The 24691-nt window shown below is 35.7% G+C and overlaps 1 protein-coding gene across 7 annotated transcripts in view; it reads right to left on the reverse strand.

The window, feature by feature from the left end:
* The window catches only part of USP3 (ubiquitin specific peptidase 3), a 102377-nt gene that overhangs the window by 49866 nt on the left and 27820 nt on the right, over positions 1–24691 (reverse strand). For 4 of the 7 annotated variants that reach the window (XM_042988691.1, XM_042988689.1, XM_042988690.1 and 1 more), the window contains exons 2-4: positions 22450–22510; positions 18697–18828; positions 1306–1389 (exon numbers count right to left, since the gene is read on the reverse strand). In XM_042988691.1, the coding sequence (XP_042844625.1) occupies positions 1306–1389; positions 18697–18828; positions 22450–22510 (277 nt within the window). Of the gene's footprint in view, positions 1–1305; positions 1390–18696; positions 18829–21221; positions 21340–22449; positions 22511–24691 lie in introns of all 7 variants that reach the window. The other 3 variants (XM_042988693.1, XM_042988694.1, XM_042988692.1) reach the window with 1 other exon arrangement.

Here is a 24691-nt window from a genome sequence, read left to right on the forward strand (position 1 = left end):
AATTTCTTTATGATGGCAAAGCATTTCACAAGTTACTGTAATTTCAAGTGACACAGCCCCTCACAAAAGAGGAAAAGAAGAGGGGCGCCTGGGTGGCTCAGCTGGTTGAGCATCCGACTTCGGCTCAGGTCATGGTCTCACTGCCCGTGAGTTCGAGCCCCGCATCAGGCTCTGTGCTGACAGCTCAGAGCCTGGAGCTTGCTTTGGATTCTGTGTCTCCCTCTCTCTCTGTCCTTCACCTGCTCGTGCTCTGTCCCTCTCTTTGTCTCTCAAAAATAAATAAACATTAAAAAAAATTAAAAAAAAAAGAGGAAAAGAAGAAAATAAGATCTTGTGCTATCATACAGGTGCAAAGGGACAATAATATAACAAACCTAATTTCCCTTAAAAATAATGCATAAATTTTAGTGCTTCTAAGAAGACCTCATAAAACATTTGACAAGGATTTTCGAATATCAAAGGTAACTCTATAATGATTTTCTATCATTTTATGTCCTTTCCTTACACCTCCAAAATTCCCCTTGCAAATAAATTGAGTAGCTTATAAATTGATGGGTAATAACTTTTTAATTTTATTTTTTAAAATTTACATCCAAATTAGTTAGCATATAGTGCAACAATGATTTCAGGAGTAGATTCCTTGATGCCCCTTACCCATTTAGCCCATCCCCCCTCCCACAACCCCTCCAGTAACCCTGTTTGTTCTCCACATTTATGAGTCTCTTCTGTTTTGTCCCCCTCCCTGTTTTTATATTATTTTTGCTTCCCTTCCCTTATGTTCAACTGTTCTGTGTCTTAAAGTCCTCATATGAGTGAAGTCATATGATATTTGCCTTTCTCTGACTAATTTTGCTTAGCATAATACCCTCCAGTTCCATCCACGTAGTTGCAAATGGCAAGATTTCATTCTTTTTGACTGCCGAGTAATACTCCATTGTGTGTATGTATATATGTATATATGTATATATGTATATATGTATATATGTATATATGTATATATGTATATATGTGTGTGTGGACATACATACGTACACTGATGGGTAATAACTTAAAAAAAGGCTCATGGACTCTTGGCTATAACTTATGATAAATATTAAATGAAATAAATGCTCAGTTATGACCATTAACTATGGGCACAGTCTCAGATATCCAAAGTAAACCCAAAGTTTACTTCACTAACATTTCAATCACACTAAAAACATGATGGAAGTTATGGAACTCATTAAGAAAAATCCCACTCAAAAATTCTAAACAACCCCTCAACCCCATTCTATCTCCCTTCCTTTCCCAAAGCCTATTACTTACTTTTCCAAGTTCTGTAAGTGTTCTCTGACTTTCTGTACCAGTCCCAGCTTGGTGTCATTAACCACAAAATCATCACAGCGATAACTGCAAGAAAAATATTAATCAATGTGTGTAAAGAGCTTGAGGAAACCACAGCAATGAAATCACTAAAAGGCCTGGCTGCTGCCAAGATGATCACATGGCTCTGCAGGCAGTTACTGTCAGTGGTAACTTTAAAGAGAACTTGGAATCCACAATGGAATGTTTTTTTAAAAGCCTTTTAAAAAAAGCCATGCAGGCAATGATCACTAGCTTCTTTTCACATTTTTACTCAAAAGCTCTTCAATTTCTCCTTCAAAAACAAAATAAGCTGCTACAGGTGTTACATTCTTTTTAGTGGTGCATAATACACAGAAAGTAAAAAGCACCAAGTCGATTCACATAGCCTCAAGCCTAAAGCTTTCAGGTGATATTTCCCAACTCAAAATAATGGGAATTTGCAGGGAGGAAAGATTTAAGTGAAGAATAGGGAAAAGGTAGGGATAAATTAAAAACAAAAAAACTAAACTAAAAGATATACATTTAAAACAATTTAACTAAAATAAACTGAATTCAGATGGTTGAGAAGAATCTTCATTCTGAGGTGCTAGAAAACAAAAATAAACAGCAGCTACACCTTTTAGGAAACTGATAACTGCTTTGAAGAAAGATGTTAAGGTGTTCTTTAAAACTGATACTGTGAGGGGCACCTGGGTGGCTTAGCTAGTTGAACATCCAACTCTCTATCTATTTCAGCTCAGGTCATGATCTCATAGTCATGAGTTCGAGCCCCACGTTGGGCTCCACACTGAGTATGGAACCTGCTTGGGATTTTCTCCTTCCCTCTCTTCTGCCCCTCCCCCACATGCACCTTCTCTCTCAAAAAAAAAATCAACACTGTTAAAAATTAAGAAACAAAACAGATATTGTGTGTGTTTGTAGCAAGTCAGTAAGCAATTACAAGGACTCATATGTAATAGACATTACCTTGTACATTAGCATTTAATTTTTTTCCTGGAATAAAGCCAATTTTAACAACAACAACAAAAAACCTTACAAGCTAGTACCAATATGTTCTTTTGAATAGCAGCTTTGTATAAAACCACTATTTTAACTACCAAAGAATAATGACAATAATGCTGCCATTCTGAGCAAATTAAACTTTGAATGCATAGCAACTAGTAAAAATTAGGTCATTTCAGCAGAATCCAAAAAATATTTCTTACATGTCTGTAATCAGTCTATAATAAAATGAGAAGAAAAGGGGGAGAGTAATGAAAAAAAAAGATTACACACACAAAAGCATGGCTTGTGTCTCTTATTTACAGAAGTTAAAATTTCAAGTGATGCTTTTGAAAACTCTAAAATAATAATATATATGTAACTATTTAACACCCCTTCCCCCATTAACTGACTACCTATGCTGTCAATCATGAGTCTCTAATGTATTCTCCAAGTTTCCTAACATGTACACAAACAGCAAAAGCTACCTTTTACATCCTGGAGTGTTTTTCTATGACCAAAGAACCAGCAATGGCAGGAGAATAATTCTTTATCAGTTTTATGATAAAAACATAAAAAGTTAAATTAGTGAAAAGGTTTAATTCCTTGCTTCTTCTCAGCATAAAGGTTAAGAGGGTTAAGGTCTACTCTGTGAATCTGGGCTTAAATCACTTGGTTCCTCCATGAAGCTTAAGCATTGACTGAAGAATCAAATTGCACTGCTACATTCTTCCTTACATTTTCATTTTATGTTTACATAAATTTATGCATGTATTACAAATAAAATACTCAGTATTCAAAACAAAAACAATGTTAAATGCTAGTGTTCAACTGGGGAGCAACGTCTAAGAGTAAATTTAGATCACTTTTCATATATTTACCCTAAGCCATAATATCTAATAATATCTAACTGGAAACTCTAACCTCTACAAAAAAGTTGTTGTTCTGTTTAAACAAACTATGTCCAGTTAAACTAAATAACTGGGTTTTTTTTCTTATTAAAGTAATTCTTTTTGGTGTAATATGGCTTTAGCCTAGAATATAAAATAACATTTGTTAAAGTAACACTTTCATATACTGAAATATAGATTTACTTATGCTTTTGCTCCATTCTAAATAAATCTGGCTTAACTGGATATAGTTGCTTCATCTCTCTGAACTTTCATCATTAAAGTAAGTAAGGTGCCGGGTGCCTGGGTGGCTCAGTCCGTTAAGCATCCGACTTCAGCTCAGGTCATCATCTCCCAGTTGGTGAGTTCGAGCCCCGTGTCGGGTTCTATGCTGATGGCTCAGAACCTGGAGCCTTCTTCAGATTTTGTCTCCCCTTTTCTGCCTCCCCCCTGCTCGTACTGTCTCTCTTTCTCTCAAAAATAAACATTAAAAAAAATTAAATAAGTTGCTCAAGACTCCACAGCTGTGCTAATGTGACTGATGCAACTGAATAATTGAATTTTAATTTTTAAAAAATTCTAACTGATACAAAATTTCACTTAACATCTAAAGTATTTTTACAGGGGCGCCTGGGTGGCGCAGTCGGTTGGGCGTCCGACTTCAGCCAGGTCACGATCTCGCGGTCCGTGGGTTCGAGCCCCGCGTCAGGCTCTGGGCTGATGGCTCGGAGCCTGGAGCCTGTTTCCGATTCTGTGTCTCCCTCTCTCTCTGCCCCTCCCCCGTTCATGCTCTGTCTCTCTCTGTCCCAAAAATAAATAAAAAACGTTGAAAAAAAAATTTAAAGTATTTTTACAAAATACTTTTCCACTAAACACAATTTTATGGTTTTGGTAAAACTATGTTTCATTTTTATTATTACATCACATGATGGATGCATGTGTCATTTCTAGTATTACGCATTAGCATATTACCAATCTGGTTTATGTCAACAGAATGGTTGAGTTCGTTATTTTTCTATGCAACAATGCAGCACTGCAATGTTTATGTGAATATTTTATACAGACAGCAGAGTTACTGTTATGTAAACAGTAATTGATAGTTAAGTTGAAATACTTATTTTAACTATAATAAAATTTTTTTTCTAGCTTAAAAATTATGAAAAAAATTTTAACTTTCACATGAAGGCACACTAATGAGGCAGTATCAAGTAGAGAAGTTATGTCACAAATTTTACAAAGGATGGCAATTACAATTTGTTACAGCAGAGCAAAATGAATGTTATATTAAAAAAGGTTTCAAGATAATGGAGTAGACAATATTAAGAGTCACCTTCAGCAAATGCATATTCATTTAATAAGAAGTTGCCTTTCAACAGACAAAACTTAAAGCAGTTCATGAAATAGAATTATACAACAAAAAAATGTCTCAATAATTAGTAAAGGATCTGAGCTTATAATTTTGGCCAACTATAAAATGGCCTAGATTCTTGCTCAAGAAAGAAAACCATTTTTAGAAGAAGAGATAAAAAAAAATTGTCAGTTCATTAAGGGAATTAGGATTTAAAATTTGAGGAAAAGATTAAAAAGAGATTTTACAAAATGTGAAAGTTTTTTTTTTTTTCTAAGAGAGAAATAATCTTAAGCAGCCTCCACGCGTGGCACAGAACCTGATGTAGGGCTCAATTCCACAATCCTGGGATCATGACCTGAGCCAAAATCAAGAGTTGGACACTTAACCAATTGAGCCACCCAGGCACCCCCAAAATGTAAAAGATCTTAAACTGACCCACCAAGCAAGTGTCAGTGAATAAAGAACTTTTCTAACAATTAAAGTCAATCAATTCAACATCTGAAAAACTGCAAGTACTTTTATTTTTAGCTTTACATGAGTTTCACAAGAGATACTGACCAATTAATACTGTGGGTATGTTTTGTCTCAAACGACTGTAGATAGGAAAAAGTTTCTATCAAGACAGACAATGGGCCAGCTATGTGAGATCAAAAATCTGAATTTATGGGGCACCTGGGTGGCTCAGTTGGTTAAGCATCCTTTTCTTGATCTTGGCTCAGGTCATGATCTCATGGTTCGGGGGTTTGAGCCTCGCATCAGGCTCTGCAGTGATGGTGCAGAGCCTGCTTGGGATTCTCTCTCCCCTCTCTATCTGCCCCTACCCCACTCACACTCGGTCTCTCTCAAAACAGTAAACTTAAAAAAATTTTTTTTACAATAAAAAATTTACTAAAATTCCCTTTACTAAAATTTATTCATTCCACTGTATGATACATATTGAAAATATTTGTGTTCTGAAGGAGACTGTATCATGGATGTGGTTATTAAAATTGTTCAGTATATATGTGCAAATGCTATGCATCATCACCAATTTATGAAATTGGTTTTCAAAAAAATTTTTTAATGTTTATTTTTGAGAGAGAAAGAGACAGAGCACAAGTGGGGGAGGGGCAGAGAGAGAGGGAGACAGAATCCGAAGCAGGCTCCAGGTTCTGAGCTGTCTGCACAGAGTCGGATGCAGGCTCAGACTCATGAACTGTGAGATTATAACCTGAGCTGAAGATGGACACTCAACCAACTGAGCCACAGGCACCCCTAGAATCTACTTTTTTTAACTGCAATTTTTATAGAAGTCAAGCATTTCTAATGAAAATTTAGCATCTGAATGGAGATGTGCTGTAAGTGTAAGATATACACTGGATTTGGAAGGTTTCATGTAAAAATAAGAATACAAACGATCTCTAATTTTATGGTGATTACATGTTGACACATTATTTGAACAAATGGGTTACATAAAATATACAATTAAAATCAATTCACCTATTTCTTCTGCTTTAATGTGATTATTAGGAAAGTTTAAATTACATGTATGACTTGTATTATTTCTGGTGGTAGCACTGCTAATCTAAAGGGTATCTAGGACATTACCCACTCGAATACTCTATATTACTACCCAATATCATAAAGGGGTAACAAATTTAACTTTATTGAACTATAAGAAATCATTTTTGTTTTGTCTGGTGCTGTTTTCACTGGTTTGAAACTTTTTTTAATGTTTTCACAACTGCCCCTATTTCTCAAGAGCCAATTTTAGGTTTTCTTACAGTCACTAAGGACACTTATCTTTAAGATTATAATTTTTATACTCTCTGAATTTACCACATGGTTTGATAACTGAAATAATTTACCACTATTATTTGATGATGATGATGATGATGACGACGACGACATTTTGAAAGGAAAGCACCTACTTCTATAGGTCAAAACTTCTAAGAGTGCCTGGCATGTGGCAGAGATCAATAATTGTTAGTTTCCTTCCTCTGTGTAACCAAGAGCTGCCTCACAGCACAGTCTTCTCTACCTGCCCCATCTCCTTTTGATTTCTTCTTCCTCCCTGACCCAGAGGTCAAAAGATAACAAGTAGCAAAAGTAGGATATAAATGAGAATTTAAATGTTGTCTGGTTGCCTTAGTCCTAGCTGAAGACACTGCTTTCAAACTGGAAACTATCCCACTAATATTGGTATTAAAAAGTCCCAAGGCAAACAGAAGGATTTAAAGTAAACAAGTTCTGGGGTGCCTGGGTGGCTCAGTCAGTTAAGCATCCAACTCTTGATCTTGGTTCAGGTCATGATCTCATGGTTTGTGAGTTCCAGCCCTGTGTTGGGCTCTGCACTGACAGTGCGGAGCCTGCTTGGGATTCTTCTCTCCCTCTCTCTACTCCTCTCCCCCCAAATAAATAAGCTTAAAACAAAAAAAAGTAAACAAGTTCTAAACATCTCTTCTGGAGGGGCCTGGGCAGCTCAGTCTGTTAAGCAGTCAGGTCATGATCTCAAAGTTTGTGGGTTCAAGCCCTGCATCAGGCTCTACAGTGTCAGCGCAGAGCCCACTTTGGATCCTCTCTCCGCCATCCCCCACCCCTGCTCCTTCCCTGCCTGTGTGCTCTCTCTCTCTCTCAAAAATAAATACACATGAAAAAATATATTAAAAAAAATAAAATTTAAACATCTCTTCTGGTTTACAACTGTGTTGAAGCCAATTGGTCAGAATTATACTTACCTCAAACACCTAAAAAAAACAAAAACAAAAACAAAAACAAAACAGTCACTCTCCTTGGTTTTCCCTTCAAGAAGATTATGTCAGAAAAAGAAGTACAAAAAAGTACTTAACTTGTAGGATGGGTTTCAAAAGCTTGTAGATTGGTCCTCTGAAACTCGGAATGCTTTTCCCATTTTGAAATAAATGTTATAAAATATGGTTAAATGTCATAAGGTGAACATACACCTGGCTCACAAAATGTAGTTGAAATAATACTATAAAGAGTTATATTCCTCTTTTTCTTCTTTCTATACTGCTGTCACTGAGAGTGAAAGGAGGAAGCTGGTCAGAGTTCAGGTAACTAACTTGATTAGTACTTCTCTCGAAGAAGGCCAGGGTTCAGCATCTCCTCATACACATAGGACTTCAAGTATGTAACAACACAAGTCAAGAACCACCAATATTACACGACCAATTTTTAGGTTATTAAATTTACAATTAAGAAAGTTCTTATTTAGTGATTTTAGGTGATTTTTCAAGTAAAGATAAGCTCTACTTCTTTTTTTTTTTTTTTTTTTTTTTAGTTCATCAAAGCATCACATGACTATTTCAGGCTTAGAGAAGAACTTCCAAGAAAGTACAAAGATGGCTATGAGTTCTACTTCTAATAGACTATTTGTCAGATAAGGAAAAGGTCCACTTTTGTATTTAGAAAAAGGAACTTTTTAAGAAAATGTAAGTAACTTGAGCATTAAAGGTAAAAAATAACACTTACAAATCATATCAGGCAACATATTAGTGATGTTAGATAAAGAAATAGGATATAAAAAAACAAGGCAGGAAGGGGATTGGTATCTTTATTTCTAACACCTTGAGACAAACCACACTATCATCTTGGCTACGTAAAGACTCTTCTCAAATCCAAATTCCCTCAGCCAAAAATGATCTCTAAATAGTTTCAAATTACTTTAAGCCAATAGTTAATAAAGAAATTAAGCATATAGTATGGAATTACATGTACACTGATGTTAAGATAATAATTAACTTTACTACCTTGCACTGAAAGAATATACAAGTAGCAGCTAAATTTTCATAAAAAATATGTTATTTATACTACTATATAATTAGGGAGGTAAAAAAATGGATAAAATCAGAGGTGTATTTCACATTCTGCTTACTCTAATAAAGAGCAAAATAAAACTGCCCAATTTCTTGATTACATTGATTCCTTATGTGTATACTTTTAGATTTTCATTTATTTCTAATTTCTAACATCTAATCATATCTAATCCTTTCTACTTTTCTGTTTATAAAATCTCCCCCAGATCGATCTTTTTTCTCCTCTATTTCAACTAACATTCTATTCTCTACTTTGGTTACTTCCTCTGGTATGATCTTTCCCACCCCACCCACCCCCTTATACAGTGACTTTCAAATCTACAGATAACTACAGCCAAATTAAGCTATAGTATTTGATGGTCCCACAATGTTAGTCTTACCTTCATTCTCTTCTCTCTCACCTTTCCCTCCCAATCTTCCCTTTCACTTCAGTATTACATGCTTTGCATTTAGATTTAAGCTTTCATCCCATATATATCAACTCCCTTACCTTTCTTTAATATCTTCCATGTAGGACCATTCACTTGTTTAATGACAAAAATATTCCTCACTTTTGGTCATCTCCGTATGTGCTTTCTTTCCCTGGCTTTTTTTTTTTTTTTAATTCTAACTTAAAAAAAAATTCTTTTTTTATTTTAACGTTTATTTATTTTTGAGACAAAGAGAGACAGAGCCATGAACGGGGGAGGGTCAGAGAGAGAGAGAGGGAGACACAGAATCTGAAACAGGCTCCAGGGTCTGAGCTGTCAGCACAGAGCCTGACGCGGGGCTTGAACTCACGAACCGTGAGATCATGACCTGAGCCGAAGTCGGACGCTTAACCGACTGAGCCACCCAGGCGCCCCAATTCTAACTTTAGAAACACTTCTTTCTTCCCTATTTTCACTCCTGCACTACATGCCCCCTCTAATTCTAAAAGGCAAAACCCTCATCTATTAAGAAGAAATCTCCAAATTAGTTTCATCAGGCACCTAATCAAGTTAAAAAGTAAACCACAAAACTACCCCCAATATATTTATACGTTTGTATTAAAAAATCACATATATGTAAGTAAATCTAAATTAATGTGCATAATATAAAAAAGAAACATCTTAAAATAAGCTGGAGGTAAAATAAACTATTTGAAAATGTCCTGTTATTCATGATATCTTCACACTATGATTAAACTAATATCTCAAAGCATAATATACACAGGGTGAAATTTGACATTAATGATAATAGATACAAATTCATACTTCTTATAGCTTAAGCTTTCTGTCCAAACTTATCGGATCTGATTAGTCTGTGTTTTTATTAGATAGCCAATATTTTTATCTTCTCTTGTGTTTGATGAGCTCAGAGTGGGAAAGTCTGTTAGCTTTCCCTTTTCTTGTTCACTAGTATTTGCATTCTTATCTTGCAGGGCTCATTTGGTAAAAATCTCTTGTATTATTTTTTTATTGTAAGTAGCCTCCACACGCAATGTGGGGCTCGAACTCACAATCCTGAGATCAAGAGTTGCATGCTCTACCAACTGAGCCAGCCAGGTGCCCCATTTGGTAAAAATCATTTAAATAGTGTATCATGTGATGAGGGTTGACTTGGAAAAACTAAGTAAATCCATGTAACTAAGCAGACTGCAATAAACTGCAAAACGCTAAAGGTGAACAAGGGTGAGGACTCCACACACGAAGCTCTGATTCAAGACATTCTGTGTACAGTTCATGACACATGACCACTTAATCTAAAGACTACCAGCAGCAGGTATATGAAATGCTGGCCAGAGCTTTTTTTTTTAATAAACTTTTTTTAAAAAGTTTATTTATTTTTGAGAGAGAAAGAGAGAACATGCAAATGAATGAGGAAGGGGCAGAGAGAGAGGGAGAGAGCCCATCAACACGGAGCTCAACTCAGGGCTCAAATCCACAAACTGTGAGATCATTACCTGAGCCAAAATCAAGAGTCTGATGATCAACTGAGCCACCCAGGAACCCCAATAAAAACATTAATAGAAGTCCTATATTTTCTTTCATCCCCTCAAGGGCATTATTTTGGTGACTGCTGGCACTAAAAAAACTAGGTTCCTAGCACAGAGTAGGTTCTCAATGGATATTTACTGAATAAGAGCAACACATCTGCTCTTGTGATTTTTTCTGGATGCTGTTCACATTATGTTTTTATTTTTTAATGTTTATTTATTTTTGAGAAAGAGAGAGAGAGAGAGAGAGAGAGAGAGAGAGAGAGAGCGTGAGCAAGGGAAGGGGGGGGAGGGGGTGTGGGGGTGTGGAGACAGAGGATCTGAGATCTGAAGCAGGCTCCAGGCTCTCAGCTGTCAGCACAGAGCCCAATGCAGGGCTCAAACTCACGTGAGATCATGACCTGAGCCAAAGTCAGACACTCAAACAACTGAGGCACCCAGACACTCCTGTTCACATTATGTTTGAAAATCATTATGCAAATTAGACTCTCAAGTAAAAATTTTGAAGGTAAAAATTTGGGGAGGCAAGGACTGCTTATAACACGGAATTTTATTCACAAAGGATCTATGTCTTTGCTTTGTGTCTTTAATACGTTTATTCCTACATATAGTTTATAGTTTTTGCCATTACGCTGGGGTTTTTTTTGTTTCTTTGATTATTTCCTTTTTTTTTTTTAAAGTTTATTTATTGTGAGAGAGACAGAGACAGCACAAATGGGGGAGGGACAGAGAGAGAAGGAGAGACAAGAAGGCTCCACACTGCCAGTGCAGAGCTGGCTGCAGGGCTTGAACCTACGAACCATGAGATCATGACCTGAGCCAAAACTAACTGAGTCACCCAGCTGTCCCTGGGTATTTCCATTTTTGATTGATAACTGCTAATGAAGCTATTATTATTTGTATATGATATATCACCATTTCAAAATTTCTTAACTAATTCTAGTTGTTTTCTACTAAAGTTTCTGTGAATTTTCTGGGCATTCTATTATGTAATTTGAAAACAAATTTTTCCCATTTTCCAATATTAATACTAATTATCTCATTTACTTACTGTCTTACTTCAAAGGCTAGAACTGCCAAAACAATGCTAAATAATACTGACAATCATGTAAGTGATTTTTAAATATTTATTTATTTTTGAGAGAGAGAGAGAGAGAGAGAGAGAGAGAGAGCGCACGCGCACACAGGCAGTGGGGGAGGGGGGGTACAGTGCAGAGAGAGAGGGAGACACAGAATCCGAAGCAGGCTCCAGGCTCTGAGCCATCAGCACAGAGTCCAACATGGGGCTTGAACTCAGGAATCTTAAGATCATGACCTGAGCTGAAGTTGGATGATAAACCGACTGAGGCACTCAGGTACCCTGATCTTTTTTTTTTTTTTTTTCATTTTTTAACAGTTTTTAAAATTTGTGTGTGTGTGTGTGTGTGTGTGTGTGTGTGTGTGTGTGCGTGTGTGAGAGAGAGAGAGAGAGAGAGAGAGAGAATGAGAGGGGGAGGGGCAGAGAGAGACAAGGACAGAGCTCTGAGGTGACAGCAGGTGAGTCCAAGTGGGGTTTGAACTCACAGAACTGCGAGATCATGACCTGAGCTGAACTCGGATGTTCAAAGGACTGAGCTACCCCGGCACCCCGCATGTAAATGATTATAAAAGTTATTTCTGTCTTGTTTCTGATTTAATGGAAATGGCTTTAGTACATGATGCTTCCTTTTTTTTAGTTTTTAGAAGACTGTGACATTTTAATAATTTCCTTTTGTTTCAATGTTATTAGGATTTTTAAATTCAGAAATGGCTATTTATAAATGTATTTTTGCTTGTAATGATATAATAACTGGGGGTTCTTTATGAAATACGTTGATACAAATAATGAATATGTCTGCAGACTTCACATGAAATTAATTATTTAATTTTTCTTTTTGGTACATCTTGCTGGGTTATATTTGCTTTAAGTTTTAATTATCTGCAACTATTTTAATTTGTGAAACTGACTTATTTTCTTTTTGGAGTTTCTGTCAGATTTTTGTCTAAATGCTTTGAAAGATTTATAACATTAAAATATATCAATGTTAAATTGTAATAGTTTGAGGCTGAACTGTCCAATAGCTGCCAGCCACATGTGGTGATTTAAAATTATATTAATTAAAATAAAACAAAACAAAACATTCCTCAGTCCCACTGGCTACTTTTTTTTAAGTTTATTTATTTAAAAAAAAATTTTTTTTAACGTTTATTTATTTTTGAGACAGAGAGAGACAGAGCATGAACGGGGAAGGGTCAGAGAGAGGGAGACACAGAATCTGAAACAGGCTCCAGGCTCTGAGCGGTCAGCACAGAGCCTGACGCGGGGCTCGAACTTACGGACCGTGAGATCATGACCTGAGCTGAAGTCGGCCGCTTAACCGACTGAGCCACCCAGGCGCCCCAAGTTTATTTATTTTTGAGAGAGAGAATGCACACATGCGTGAGAGCAGGGGAGGAGCAGAAGGAAAGCGAGAGAATCCTAAGCAGGCTCTGTACTGTCAGCATAAAGCTTGATGTGGGGCTCTATCTCACAAAATGTGAGATCAAGACCTGAGTCAAAATCAAAAGTTGGACACTTAACCCACTGAGCCACCCAGGTGCCCTGTACTAGCCACTTTTAATTTTTATATATTTTTTAATGTTTATTCTTAAGACAGAGACACAGAGACAGAGAGACAGAGCAGGAGAGGGGCAGAGAGAGAGGGAGACACAGAATCTGAAGCAGGCTCCAGGCTCTGAGCTGTCCGCACAGAGCCCAATGCGGGGCTCAAACTCATGAGCCATGAGATCGTGACCTGAGCTGAAGTTGAACGCTTAACGTACTGAGCCATCCAGGTGCCCCTGTACTAGCCACTTTTAATTGCTCAAATGCTACCATATTTTATGGCACACATATCACACCCAAAACAGAGAAAAATTTCTCTTTCTTAACTTTAAAACTCTAAGGTTGTTTTTCCATTCCTATTAAGTGCTATTAAAGTTACAAAGATCCGTATCGCATCCTTGAAGAACTAAGAAAATACTCCCAAGCCAAACGACTCTCCACCAATCGGAAACAAGAAGCAACCATCATACAAATGAACCTGATTTTTTATGCGACAGTAAAGAAACAATCTTTTAACCTACAGCTACAAAGTGATCTTTTTTAATGCTATTTATTTTTAGAGAAAGAGAGCGTGCATGTACGAGCAGCGGAGGGGGCAGAGAGAGAGAGGGAGAGAGAATCTCAAGCAGGCAACTGTCAACGCAGAGCCTGCTATGGAGCTCAGACTCATGAAGTGTGAGATCATGAACTGAGCTGAAATCAAGAGTTGGATGGTTAATCGACTGAGCCACCCAGGTGCCCCTACAAAGTGATCTTTAAACGGTAAGTTGAGTATAATACTAATACCAAAAAATCCCCTCAAAATAAAACAAAAATTTCTATGCAAAAAGTACCCCTCAAAAAGGGCAGTAGGGGATCCAGCAATAAATTTTAAATTCCTTTTCATTCCCTTGTATAGTATTGTTATATTTGGAGGCAAATTTGATCTCTGGTTTTATTATAAATACTAGATATGGATACAGAAAAAAAAAAAAAAAAGCTTGTAATCTAGTGACTTCATCTTTTCAAACCAAGAAAAGTTAAAACTCAAAAGAACTCATTTACATAGCAAGCTTATTTTTAAATTCTTTTATTAAATTCTAATGTATTGCCATCGAATAGGCCAATTTTGGAAAATTAGAACAATACCTGCAGAGAAAATCTATATCCTTTGTTAAAAGCAAACAAGTACTAGCTTATTAGGAAAGAGCCCTTTATGTTTTCAGAACACCTCTATTAAAAAAGTTCTTTTTAAACTTCAAAATGATTATATACACAATGGAATACTACACAGCAATGAGAAAGAATGAAATACGGCCTTTTGTAGCAACATGGATGGAATTGGAGAGTGTTATGCTAACTGAAATAAGCCATAAAGAGAAAGACAGATACCGTATGTTTTCACTCCTATGTGGATCCTGAGAAACTTAACAGAAGACCATGGGGCAGGGGAAGGGGAAAAAAAAAAAAGGTTAGAGAAGGAGGGAGCCAAACCATCAGAGACTCTTAAAAACTGAGAACAATCTGAGGGTTGATGGGGGGTGGGAGGGAGGGGAGGGTGAGTGAGGGGTACTGAGGAGGGCACCTGTTGGGATGAGCACTGGGTGTTGTATGGAAACCAATTTGACAATGTATTTCATATTAAAATAAATAAATAAATAAACTTCAAAATGCTGTTTTTAAATAAACAAAACTCTTCCTGTTCTCTAATCTTTACATCACTGAAAATTTGTACTAAAATCGTTTATAAAGATAGTGAAAAGATGTTCCCCTTTTTAATAGTCAATCACAATTTTCTTTGAGAACAATTCGGTATCAATTTAAGTCCACAAATAAGAGCTTTATTTTTACTAGTTTTAGTTAAAACTATTTGTTACAGGTGTTTAAAATCTGAAATACAAGTCTTTTTTCTAAACAAATGAATTGCTTAACATTTCATAATTATTCCCTTGTGTGAAAGAGTGCCTTAAAACATTACCTGCCAGAAAAGAAAAATTCTAGTAATTTAGTTTTAATATTCCTTTTATATTTTTGTATCCTCAGAAATTCAGTTACTGTTGATAAGGATCGGAATCGGCAAGACTATGTCAGATGTCAAAAGCTATTTGTTCAGTATTTAAAAACTATTAACTCCAAATATCTACATAAGAAATCAAAGTTCCTAATTTTAATCTTAGTTTCTTTGTGATAAAAGAACATATACCACATACAATTCCATTTTTACTGACTGGAGAGAGAAGATGGGGTGTGAGGAAAAAATAAATTACTTAAATAATAAAAGTGAACACTAGCCCTTGTGGGAGTGATTTTCATTTTTGGGGAGATTTTCATTTTTATAGAAATCTTCACTTGACTTCAAAGCTCAGTTTAGCTGACTGATCTCCTAAATGAGTAGGTCTGTGTCAAATCAAAATTACTCCTTTTGGTGTCGCTTTCCCTCTTTAGAAACAGTGACCCATTTTATGTTGTTCTGTTTGGATGATATGAACTTCTTCCGGATGTCCTGTTTATGTGAGAAGTGAAGGGAGCTATAGCAAGGTGTCCTTCTTGGGAGGTAAATAAAATAGCTCACACTTGCCATGATTTAGGTCTTCTTGGAGAAAGATTTTCCATGGCTATTCAGTCCTCCAAAATGACCAAAGGACACGATATTATAGATGTGATGTAACCTTCCCCATTTTTGGAAGATACGTAACAAAATACAAACCTCCAAACACATACTGCCCTCTCTGCACCAGACACTGAGTAGCGCGGAAGAGATGATCTGACATATGGTTCCTGCAGTCACCAAGGACATTTACAAATAACCTAATGCACAGCAGGAAATTACAAGTATCCCAAGAACTATGAGTTTAGGAGCGATTACATCTAGCTACAATAGAAGCTGGGAGGAGGGACTGGGGAGAGTTCAGTGGTTAACTTCACTGAAGGATATGCAAAGATAAGACAGGGCAGGGACTCTTGGAAAGGGGAAATAAAGATATGGCATGTTTCTCAAGAGCATGTTTCAACTTCTTTAGAGTACAGAGCACATGGAAAAGGAGCTTTAACATTAACTAAAGTAAAAAGATTTTGACCACGGTAATAACAATAAAGTTAAAACTAATGCACCAATATTTTACCAACGAAGCAAATCACTGAGTCTAACCACAAGAAACTTATGGGCAAGGAAAATTTATAAACTGAAGTGAAATTACTGAAGTGTACTAGAAAATAACACACACACATTCATACAGAAAGAAGAAATCCTTTTTCATTTCTTTCTTAATCACACCGAGGTATGAGGAAACTTAATTTAGAGTACAGCTTTCTCAGCTTGCAACTATCACAGATTTCTTTTAAGGCATCAGTGTAATCCTGCTACAGGGTGAGTCCCTGGCATTTTGTTTTTAAACCCCCAAATGATACAGTAATGTGACCAGATGCAGTTCCCGTCCTACGTTGCAGAAGCTCTGAGTGTCCATACACTTGCAGCTCTGTATAACTTCACACAAAAGACTGGCAATTGGCCAAGAAGGCTCTGCCATGGTGTATATTCCCCAAGATCTGCCATTTAAGGGGCAGCTGGGTGGCTCAGTCAGTTAAGTGTCCGACTTCAGCTCAGGTCATGATCTCATGGTTCGTGAGTTCAAGCCCTGTGTTGGGCTCTGTGCTGACAGTACAGAGCCTGGAGCCTGCTTCAGATTCTGTGTCTCCCTCTCTCTCTCTGCCCCTCCTCAACTCACACTCGTGTCTCTCTCTCTCAAAAGTAAAAAACATTAAAAAAAAATTTTTTTTTAAACATCTGCCATTTAATTCCAATTCAGCCATGAAACCACACGTACTTTAGCATATTATACCAACATAAAACAAATCAAATTGCAATTCTGGTTAATAAAGGCATTCCTTCAAAATTCATAAAGTCTCAAATGTATTTTTACAAATAAAGACACTGAAGTATACAACATATTTTTAAATAGACCTATGAATATTAATTCCACTCCATTATGATAATTTTTTAAATTTCCTCAGAGTTACTGTTTCCTCATAATCTTACCAGCTGCAAGAAAACCCACTGCAAACTTTTTACATAGCACACAGAGATCGAATTGTATTTCCAAACTTCCCAATTTAACATTTCATGCACACTGCTAAATGAAAATGAAGAAAAATGTGTGTTTTCAATATCTGGTATGTATAGAGTGGTCTGACTCACAACAATGATTGTGAGATTATACCTAAAGAATGATCTTAATTTCCACTCACTAAAAGAAATAGTCTTAAAGAAACATGGTTCTGTCAATTAGGTAGCTACCTCATTCTAGTATCTAAGTGTCCTGAAGGAAAAGAGGAAAAACTAATGAGAACACTTTAAAAGCCTGGCTAATGCTTAACTTTCATAGGAAGCAGTGTTTTACAACAGCAAATAACAATAAACTGAGCACTAGACCATGTGTCAAAATCTCGGCAAGATTTTCATTTTTATTGAAACTTTTTATTTTTATCTACCTCCAACTTCTCTCTCTTCCAGGTCTGGACATCTTCCACCGAAACAGTAGTAGTCTAAATGACTAAATCTTAAGGTATTTATTCAATAGCCACAATTTAATAATGTTCAACCTGTAAAAATTTTAAAGACGGGAAGCCATTCTTTCCTCCTTTTAATGGACATTTTCCTACAATACAATAACCAACTAAGGATGATATAGAAAAGATTAGCACAAAACTTCAGTAGAGTGTGAATCAAAAGTGGTATTTAGACTTTAAATCCCCATCCGCGCCCAGTACTGCTTTCATGTGACATTCAAGGGCTGTATGGCCAAAAAAAAAATCTCCAAAGGGATCCTTCAAATGGCTTTTTTCCCCCCTTCAATGTCAAAAACCTTTTGAATTGAGAGTAAACTGATTAAAACAAGTAAAGAATTCATCATCATAATTTACTAGTCAACGAAAAACATTTGCTTAACACTGAAGTTAAAACTGCAAAAACAGTGACCTTCTGAGTATAACAAATGGATATGAATTGTTAAACGTTACTGTAAATTAAATAACCTAGTTTTAAGTAGTCACAAAAATTGATACTTCTTTCATTGCCATTTATATGAAATATATATGTATACTATATTACAAAGAGAGAACAGGGACTCTAATATTTTAAAGGATGTGATATTTACAAAACAAAACAAAACAAAACAAAACAAAAAAAAAAGCCTGAAAGGCTACACATGAAATCCTTAACATTTATCTACAGAGGAGGAGAAGAGAATGGATCTGTGCTGGAAGAAGACAGAGTGTCAGAACAGTTTTTTTAAAAAGAAGTTACATTTTTAAGATTACATAACAAAATGTTACCCAGACAGTAAAAGCATACGCTTGGTTTTTTTTTGGTGTTTTGTTTTTTTTTTGGTTTGTTTGTTTTTAACAGAAGTTTGTATCATAATATTCTTCAATAAAAAACAAAACAAGAAAAAGAATTATAAAGAACCACAAACAAATGCTTTTCATTGCCCTGCAGTTTACTGAGATGAACAAGGAACAGAGGGGGTGGGAAAGAGAAGGAGGCCCAGAAGTTGAAGGGAACAATGCAGAGTAAAAACTGAATGAATAAGGCCAGGCATTCCCAATGGCTCCAATCCCCTATGAGTCCTAACAGAACAAAAAGGAGGTAATGGCAGCAGCACTGGTTTAGAGATTGACGGGGAAGAGGTGAGAGCAAGGAAAATGAGACAACGTTTGCACACTAAGGAATATCATTTCCAGAAAATACTAATACTTACCAGTATGTACTGTAGCTACTGCAATCCATACACACTGTGTGCTGAGGTTTATCTTGCTTTTCTGATTTCTTATGATTAGCTAAGGGTACTTGTGCATCTTCATAATGTTTTTTTGCATGGCCATTCACATACCTTATAAAAACCAAATAAAAATTTATTTTAATCCAAATATTACTTTGGAAGTTAAAATAGTAGCAGATGACAATAAAATCAGATGATAATCAAACTAGAATGAGAAAGAATTCCTCCTTTTAAGAGTACTCAGCCCTATAAAAGCATTCAATTGGATAGTGATTTATTAAGCTGAGTGCTTAAAATATGCTTTTTTACAATCAAACATGACAGTCAACTTTTAATTATACACAGATTAGGGTGAGGCAAGGAAAAGCATCATCTATGCAAATCAGTTTCAATACCATTGACATTATCACTTATCAACCCCTCTGCTAAGGCTTTTGCTGTAGCTTTTTTCTTTTTTTAAGCTTTTCTCAGACTGCTAACCCCCAACTCAGGTTGTTCTCAAAGGTGAACTCTGTAAACTAAATCACTCAACCACTTCCCAAAGGACCATAGGTTATGCCTGGACTGCTGCTTAATATAAAAGGTGAAAGTCAGATATGGAAACAAGATCATCTTCTGTCTCTTTCTCATCAATATGGCTTCAGATCTTGTATTCGAATGCCTAAATAATTAGTTCCACTCATATGGAAACACGTTTGTTTGGAAACAACAGAAAGTACAAATCATCTTAAACCTAAACTTATTTCTTTACATGGACAATCAAAAGTCAACTATATTCATAAAAATCTCCTAATACTTTCCAACTCAGATTTAATAAATCAATGTATTACAGAAGGCAGAATGAAACTGAAATAATGCGTATGGTGTACACCCAAATTCCTCTCAACCTCCACCTAAATACTGTACTATGTTGTAACTGACCAGTACTGTGAAGACCTTATAAAACAAAATTTCCCAGTCCCTAGACAGTAGTCGATTTATAGGAGGCAAGGCCTAATTGAAAACTCAGTCAAAACAAATGTTGTTTAAATGGTACCAAAATAAACATACTCAGAGAATTAAAGTAACATTTTGTCATGAGGCATCTCAATTATACTAGGAGCAACACTCACCTTGGGGAAAGTAGGACAGTTGGGGTAAATAGGGAGGATGAACTTCAGGTCCAGCCTCTACCCTAGGAAAGCTGGAAGCATCAGAGGCACTACAACCTCACCTTAAACTTTGATGTATTTTTCCCCTGTTTTTTTCATCATAGTAAACAAAACCAAAACTTGTGTGTATATGAGTCCTTTGTCCACAAAGGTATAAAGCAATTTTAAAATAAAATATAGATTAAGAGTATAAGCTCAAAAACTAGACTTCCTGGCTTCAAAAGTAACCTTGTCACATGCTAGACATCATGAACTTAGACGAGTTACTTAACCTCTGTGCTTAGAAAGTGGTCATATTACGCACATACGTTGCATAGGTCAAGAAACACCCAATATTTAAATTCCAAGGCATCATATAGGTTCAACATCTAATTACCTCAATTTCCTATGCTTATATAATTTATACTGTCCTATGAGAAACACAACTACTATTTATAATGAGCACCTTCCAAATCAAAGAAAAAGCAGTACTGAATGATGATAATAATAAGGCATTACTTTAAGTCTTTGAAAACTGGTCATCTGTACATAGTACGTATACTTCACTTAGCCACCACACTATAGTCTTTCAATGTACTAGAGGTTTCAATGGTTACTGTAAAATATCACTGAAAAGTAGGAAGTGTATTACTGCTGACATTAAGATTAGCAATGTTTTGGGTAATATTCAAATATATCACTCAGAAGTTAACAGTTACGTATAAGATGAATAACATAAAAACAAGTATTTCCCTCATTTAGATTAGATTTTAACTGGACAATTTGGTCTAAGAAGGAAAAGCATCAATGTATATATCACAGACTTCTAACAATCACAAAAATTTGAAAAATAAACAGGATGATGTCGTGAAGGCCAACTAAATTACATAAATCAAATATGCTACTGACAAACTATGTTTTCCAGTTGAAGGAATATTCAATTTAAGACTTTCTGCAGACAACTGGCCTAAAATTACTGAAAATCAGAACCCTTGGCAATCAATACCCAGGATTACATGAAAGAAAATTAACCAATCAGCTATGTAAAATGAAGAACCAAACACAAGCTACTGTCATTATCTGTTTAATCTATTTAATCATATTTCTCTGAAACTATGTAAAATTTCTAAATTTAAGACTGCTTGCAATTAGAAACAGACTACCTGCAGAGTCTAGAAATTTTTCATTTTGTTTTTCCAAAACCTACTTAAGAGAATTGTTTGTTGCTTGCTATTAAGAATATTAATCTCTCCAATTTTTGCGAGTTTGCTAGGTCTTTTTGCTGGCATATGACCTTCAAGATTTAGGTCGTAGAGCACTATGAGACAACTGGAGAACAGAACTACATAAATTTTAGTGCATTATAATTCTCACCTCTCAAAATCTAGGAGAGGAATCTGTCTCTTCAAGTGCAGAATTTAAGTGCTTGTACTTTTCTTCTTTTTTTAAAAAAAATGTTATCTGTACAAAGTATTTTCAGGTTCCCCAAATCCTAGAGATTTCAAAACCACAACAGCCACAATTAAGATATGCAGTTAACATTTTCCAAACGTACTTTTAAGTGTACATGGAAAAAATACTCAATTCCACGACTCAAAATGTAAAAAATCAAAAGTGAACTGAACATAGATGCTTTCTTCATGCAATGAAGATTTAAAAATAACAATGGGGAAATAGTCCTAATAAATACAAAGTATATTTCCACCTGTGTGACAGTATGATTTCCCATTCTAAGTAAATTCAAAGTGGATTTTCTAAGTTAAAAGAGCAATAGGAATAAATGTGCTACTGCCAAGGTAAAAGAACACAAAGGTTGGTATTTATTTGAGTTTGAAGAAAAGAGTTATCAAAGTATTTAAGTAACATCATTTTGAAGCCAAGAATGGGGAGGAAAAGCTAGGCTTGAACCAGAATTGGGGAGGTGGGGGTGGGAGTTTTTTGTAAAACAAAAAATGTATTAATGGAACAATGAAACAGTTGGTACATCTTAGACACCAATTAATAATGAACTCCACAGTGAGATCATTTTCAAGGGGATCCTTTATCTGTAATAAAGGGAACTCTTTATCTGTAAACATTTTGTTATTTTATTTTCAGAAGAATGATGTGATAACTGGAATTTGATTCAAAAGTTAGTAAAGCCGGGCATGGTATAGGGAATAGAAGAAATAAGACAGGCAACGTATTGACAGCTGTTGAAATTGGGTGATGAAAGTAATGGGGTTCAATTATATTATCTCTCTACTCTTGTGTATGCTTGAATTTACCCTATTAAAAGGTTTAAGAAACAACCATAAGGTAAACTTTTATTTAAAGATTTCGAAGTTCTCTCATTTCATCTTTTTAATCAAATATTACTAGATTATCTGATCATCAAATTAATTCTTCTGAGTATCAATACAAAGGTTTTTCCCCCTAGATTTTCCTCAGTTTTATCACTGAGCAAATAGACTGTATTAGGAGAGGGAAGCCATACAGAGAAATTACAGACTATGATTAAGCAATGGTGTTGATAATCCAAATCAATAAAACTTTGACATAAAGCTTAAAGGCAAATTGAAAAAATCAAGTAGGGTAGTGAGGTAATAAGTATGTCACCTACCTTCCACAGTGGACACTTGAACAAGTCAAACAGACCCAGGGGCTTTTGTTGGACCGGCACACTAATAAAAAGAAAAATACACAATATACCAATTGTATCATGTTATTTCCCAGTTTCTCCCCTAATCTGTAATATCATATCCTGTGGTTAAGTTATAAATTCCATGGCTGCTTAGGTGTACTGAAATCCTAAATCCTTGCTTTGTGAGTGCATGTACACAGAATGGCTGCCTAATTAAAGTTACACTGAAAAGAACTGAAATGCATGTCCACAGCAGCTGCTCATTTTAATTGTTGACTCAAACAGTTCAATCACAAGTTAAGAACATATACATTTACTTTTACCAGTCTCCAACAAGCTAATGACAGTCTATTTTCTCTTAAAAACATTTTTTAAGTCTAATTTTTTAATCACATGTCTTTGCCAGGCAGATTATATACTAATATAAATGACAATTCTTTCAGTTTACTTAGAGACAAAGCCTAAAGATACAATTAGGAAGACTAAACCCAGCTCTTCCCAGATGAATGTCTTGGTTGCATGAAATTCAATTCTAAATAGGACAACTGCATATAATTCTTGCTGAGGGTAAATCAGGACATTATTTTAGTTTAAGTATTATAAGGATGGGACAGGCAAGAAAAGCATGAAAACTTTTAAAATACTGCTTATAATTTTGCCTACTGTTTACCTATTCAATTTTTTTAAAAAAAGCCCAATAAACATAACAATGATTTTCAAAAAGAAGAGACACAAAAATCACGTGGAAAGCTATTCAAAACTCCTATGTTTTACTCAGGCAAAGATATCTACATTGGGGTGGGGAAAGAGGACAAAGAACATGTGTATTTTGAGAAAAGTAGCTTCTCAGGTGACCCCGTAATACAACCCCTTGAGAACCATAAGTCCACCTCCTAGGGGTATGGGAGGGGCACCATGGCACAACCACACTCAGGAGTATAATAAATCCATTGCCTGGCACACAGTGTGTACTCAATAAACATCTGCTGAAAGTTCAAATTTCCTAGTTTAAGCTCTTCCAAATCCTGGTCCTTACTGTACTATTCTTGCCTTACACATTACAACAGGCCTTTCTGGCTGGTAAGAAAAACTGACCAAAACTTGAAATGAGGTTAATCAAGAACCACTGGCCCTTTCAACATGTAATGAAGCATTAAGAGGTCCTCCCAAAGATATTTAATTATAGCACTACTGTTTGACTACTGTTTATTGTTGATTAGGACCCAAATTCTATGAAGTTAGAGGTAAACAGGTAGATTTTTGAGATGTATCTGTCCAGCACACTCCAAAAGTAATGGTTTTACTACTATATAGGACATTAACCAATTTTACATCAAGTTTAGCAATTTATTTCAATGTTCTTTCTTCAATATCTACATGCACTCAATTCCTCAAATGCTCTTAGAATCAGCTTTATCATACTGCTATTTCCTTCATTAATGAGTTAAATAAATCTCTGACATACATTCATTCTATATTTGTATGGGAGGGAAGAGGTGGGCAAGGAATAGGAAAGCACAGTGATACACTGCCCAAGGGATTCTGCTTGTCTGGCCAGCACAGGGCTCTAACCCTTCTTGAATATGAAAGCTTTGTGTGGTAAAATTTCCTTCCAGCAGGCAAGGTTCCTACCTTTCCTTAATGCATTCACACCTTTACAGTAACTGCCAGGGCCATCCTGAAGGCATTTGAGGTTTTTACTTGATTGGGTCCAATTTTATTATACGTGGCATGTAAGCCACATGACCAAAAGGCCATGAAGAATTCTAGCCAAACTACTAACAGCAATTATTATAGGCAGGTACATGAGAAGACTATATTTGAGGGGAGAGTGTTAGCTTTTCATTTGTACACCCCCATGGTATTTGATTTATATCAACAGGAATATGATGTTTTTATAGTTTGAAAAGAAAGTTCTAAAGTATTTATTTTTTAAAGGAAAATAAATTAGAACACAGCTTACTCAAAACAGGTATTCATGGTTTGAGATATAACTGGAGGACTGAAAAACCATGAATACTATAACTTTGTTCCTCCAGCAAATCTTTTTCTCTTATTAAATACTAAGAAACATATAACTCAATCGGGAGTGGGGGGAGCTGTTGAAGTTTAGTATTAACCTGAAACAAGTAATTATATTACAACAGTAAGTTTAGGCCCAAGTTTTTAACTATCTAGAGTTTGTTTTCATTTTAATTATGGAAACTTTTTTCCCTCTTTT

This window comes from Panthera tigris, chromosome B3 (genome assembly GCF_018350195.1).
Source record: "Panthera tigris isolate Pti1 chromosome B3, P.tigris_Pti1_mat1.1, whole genome shotgun sequence".
Lineage (NCBI taxonomy): Eukaryota > Metazoa > Chordata > Mammalia > Carnivora > Felidae > Panthera > Panthera tigris.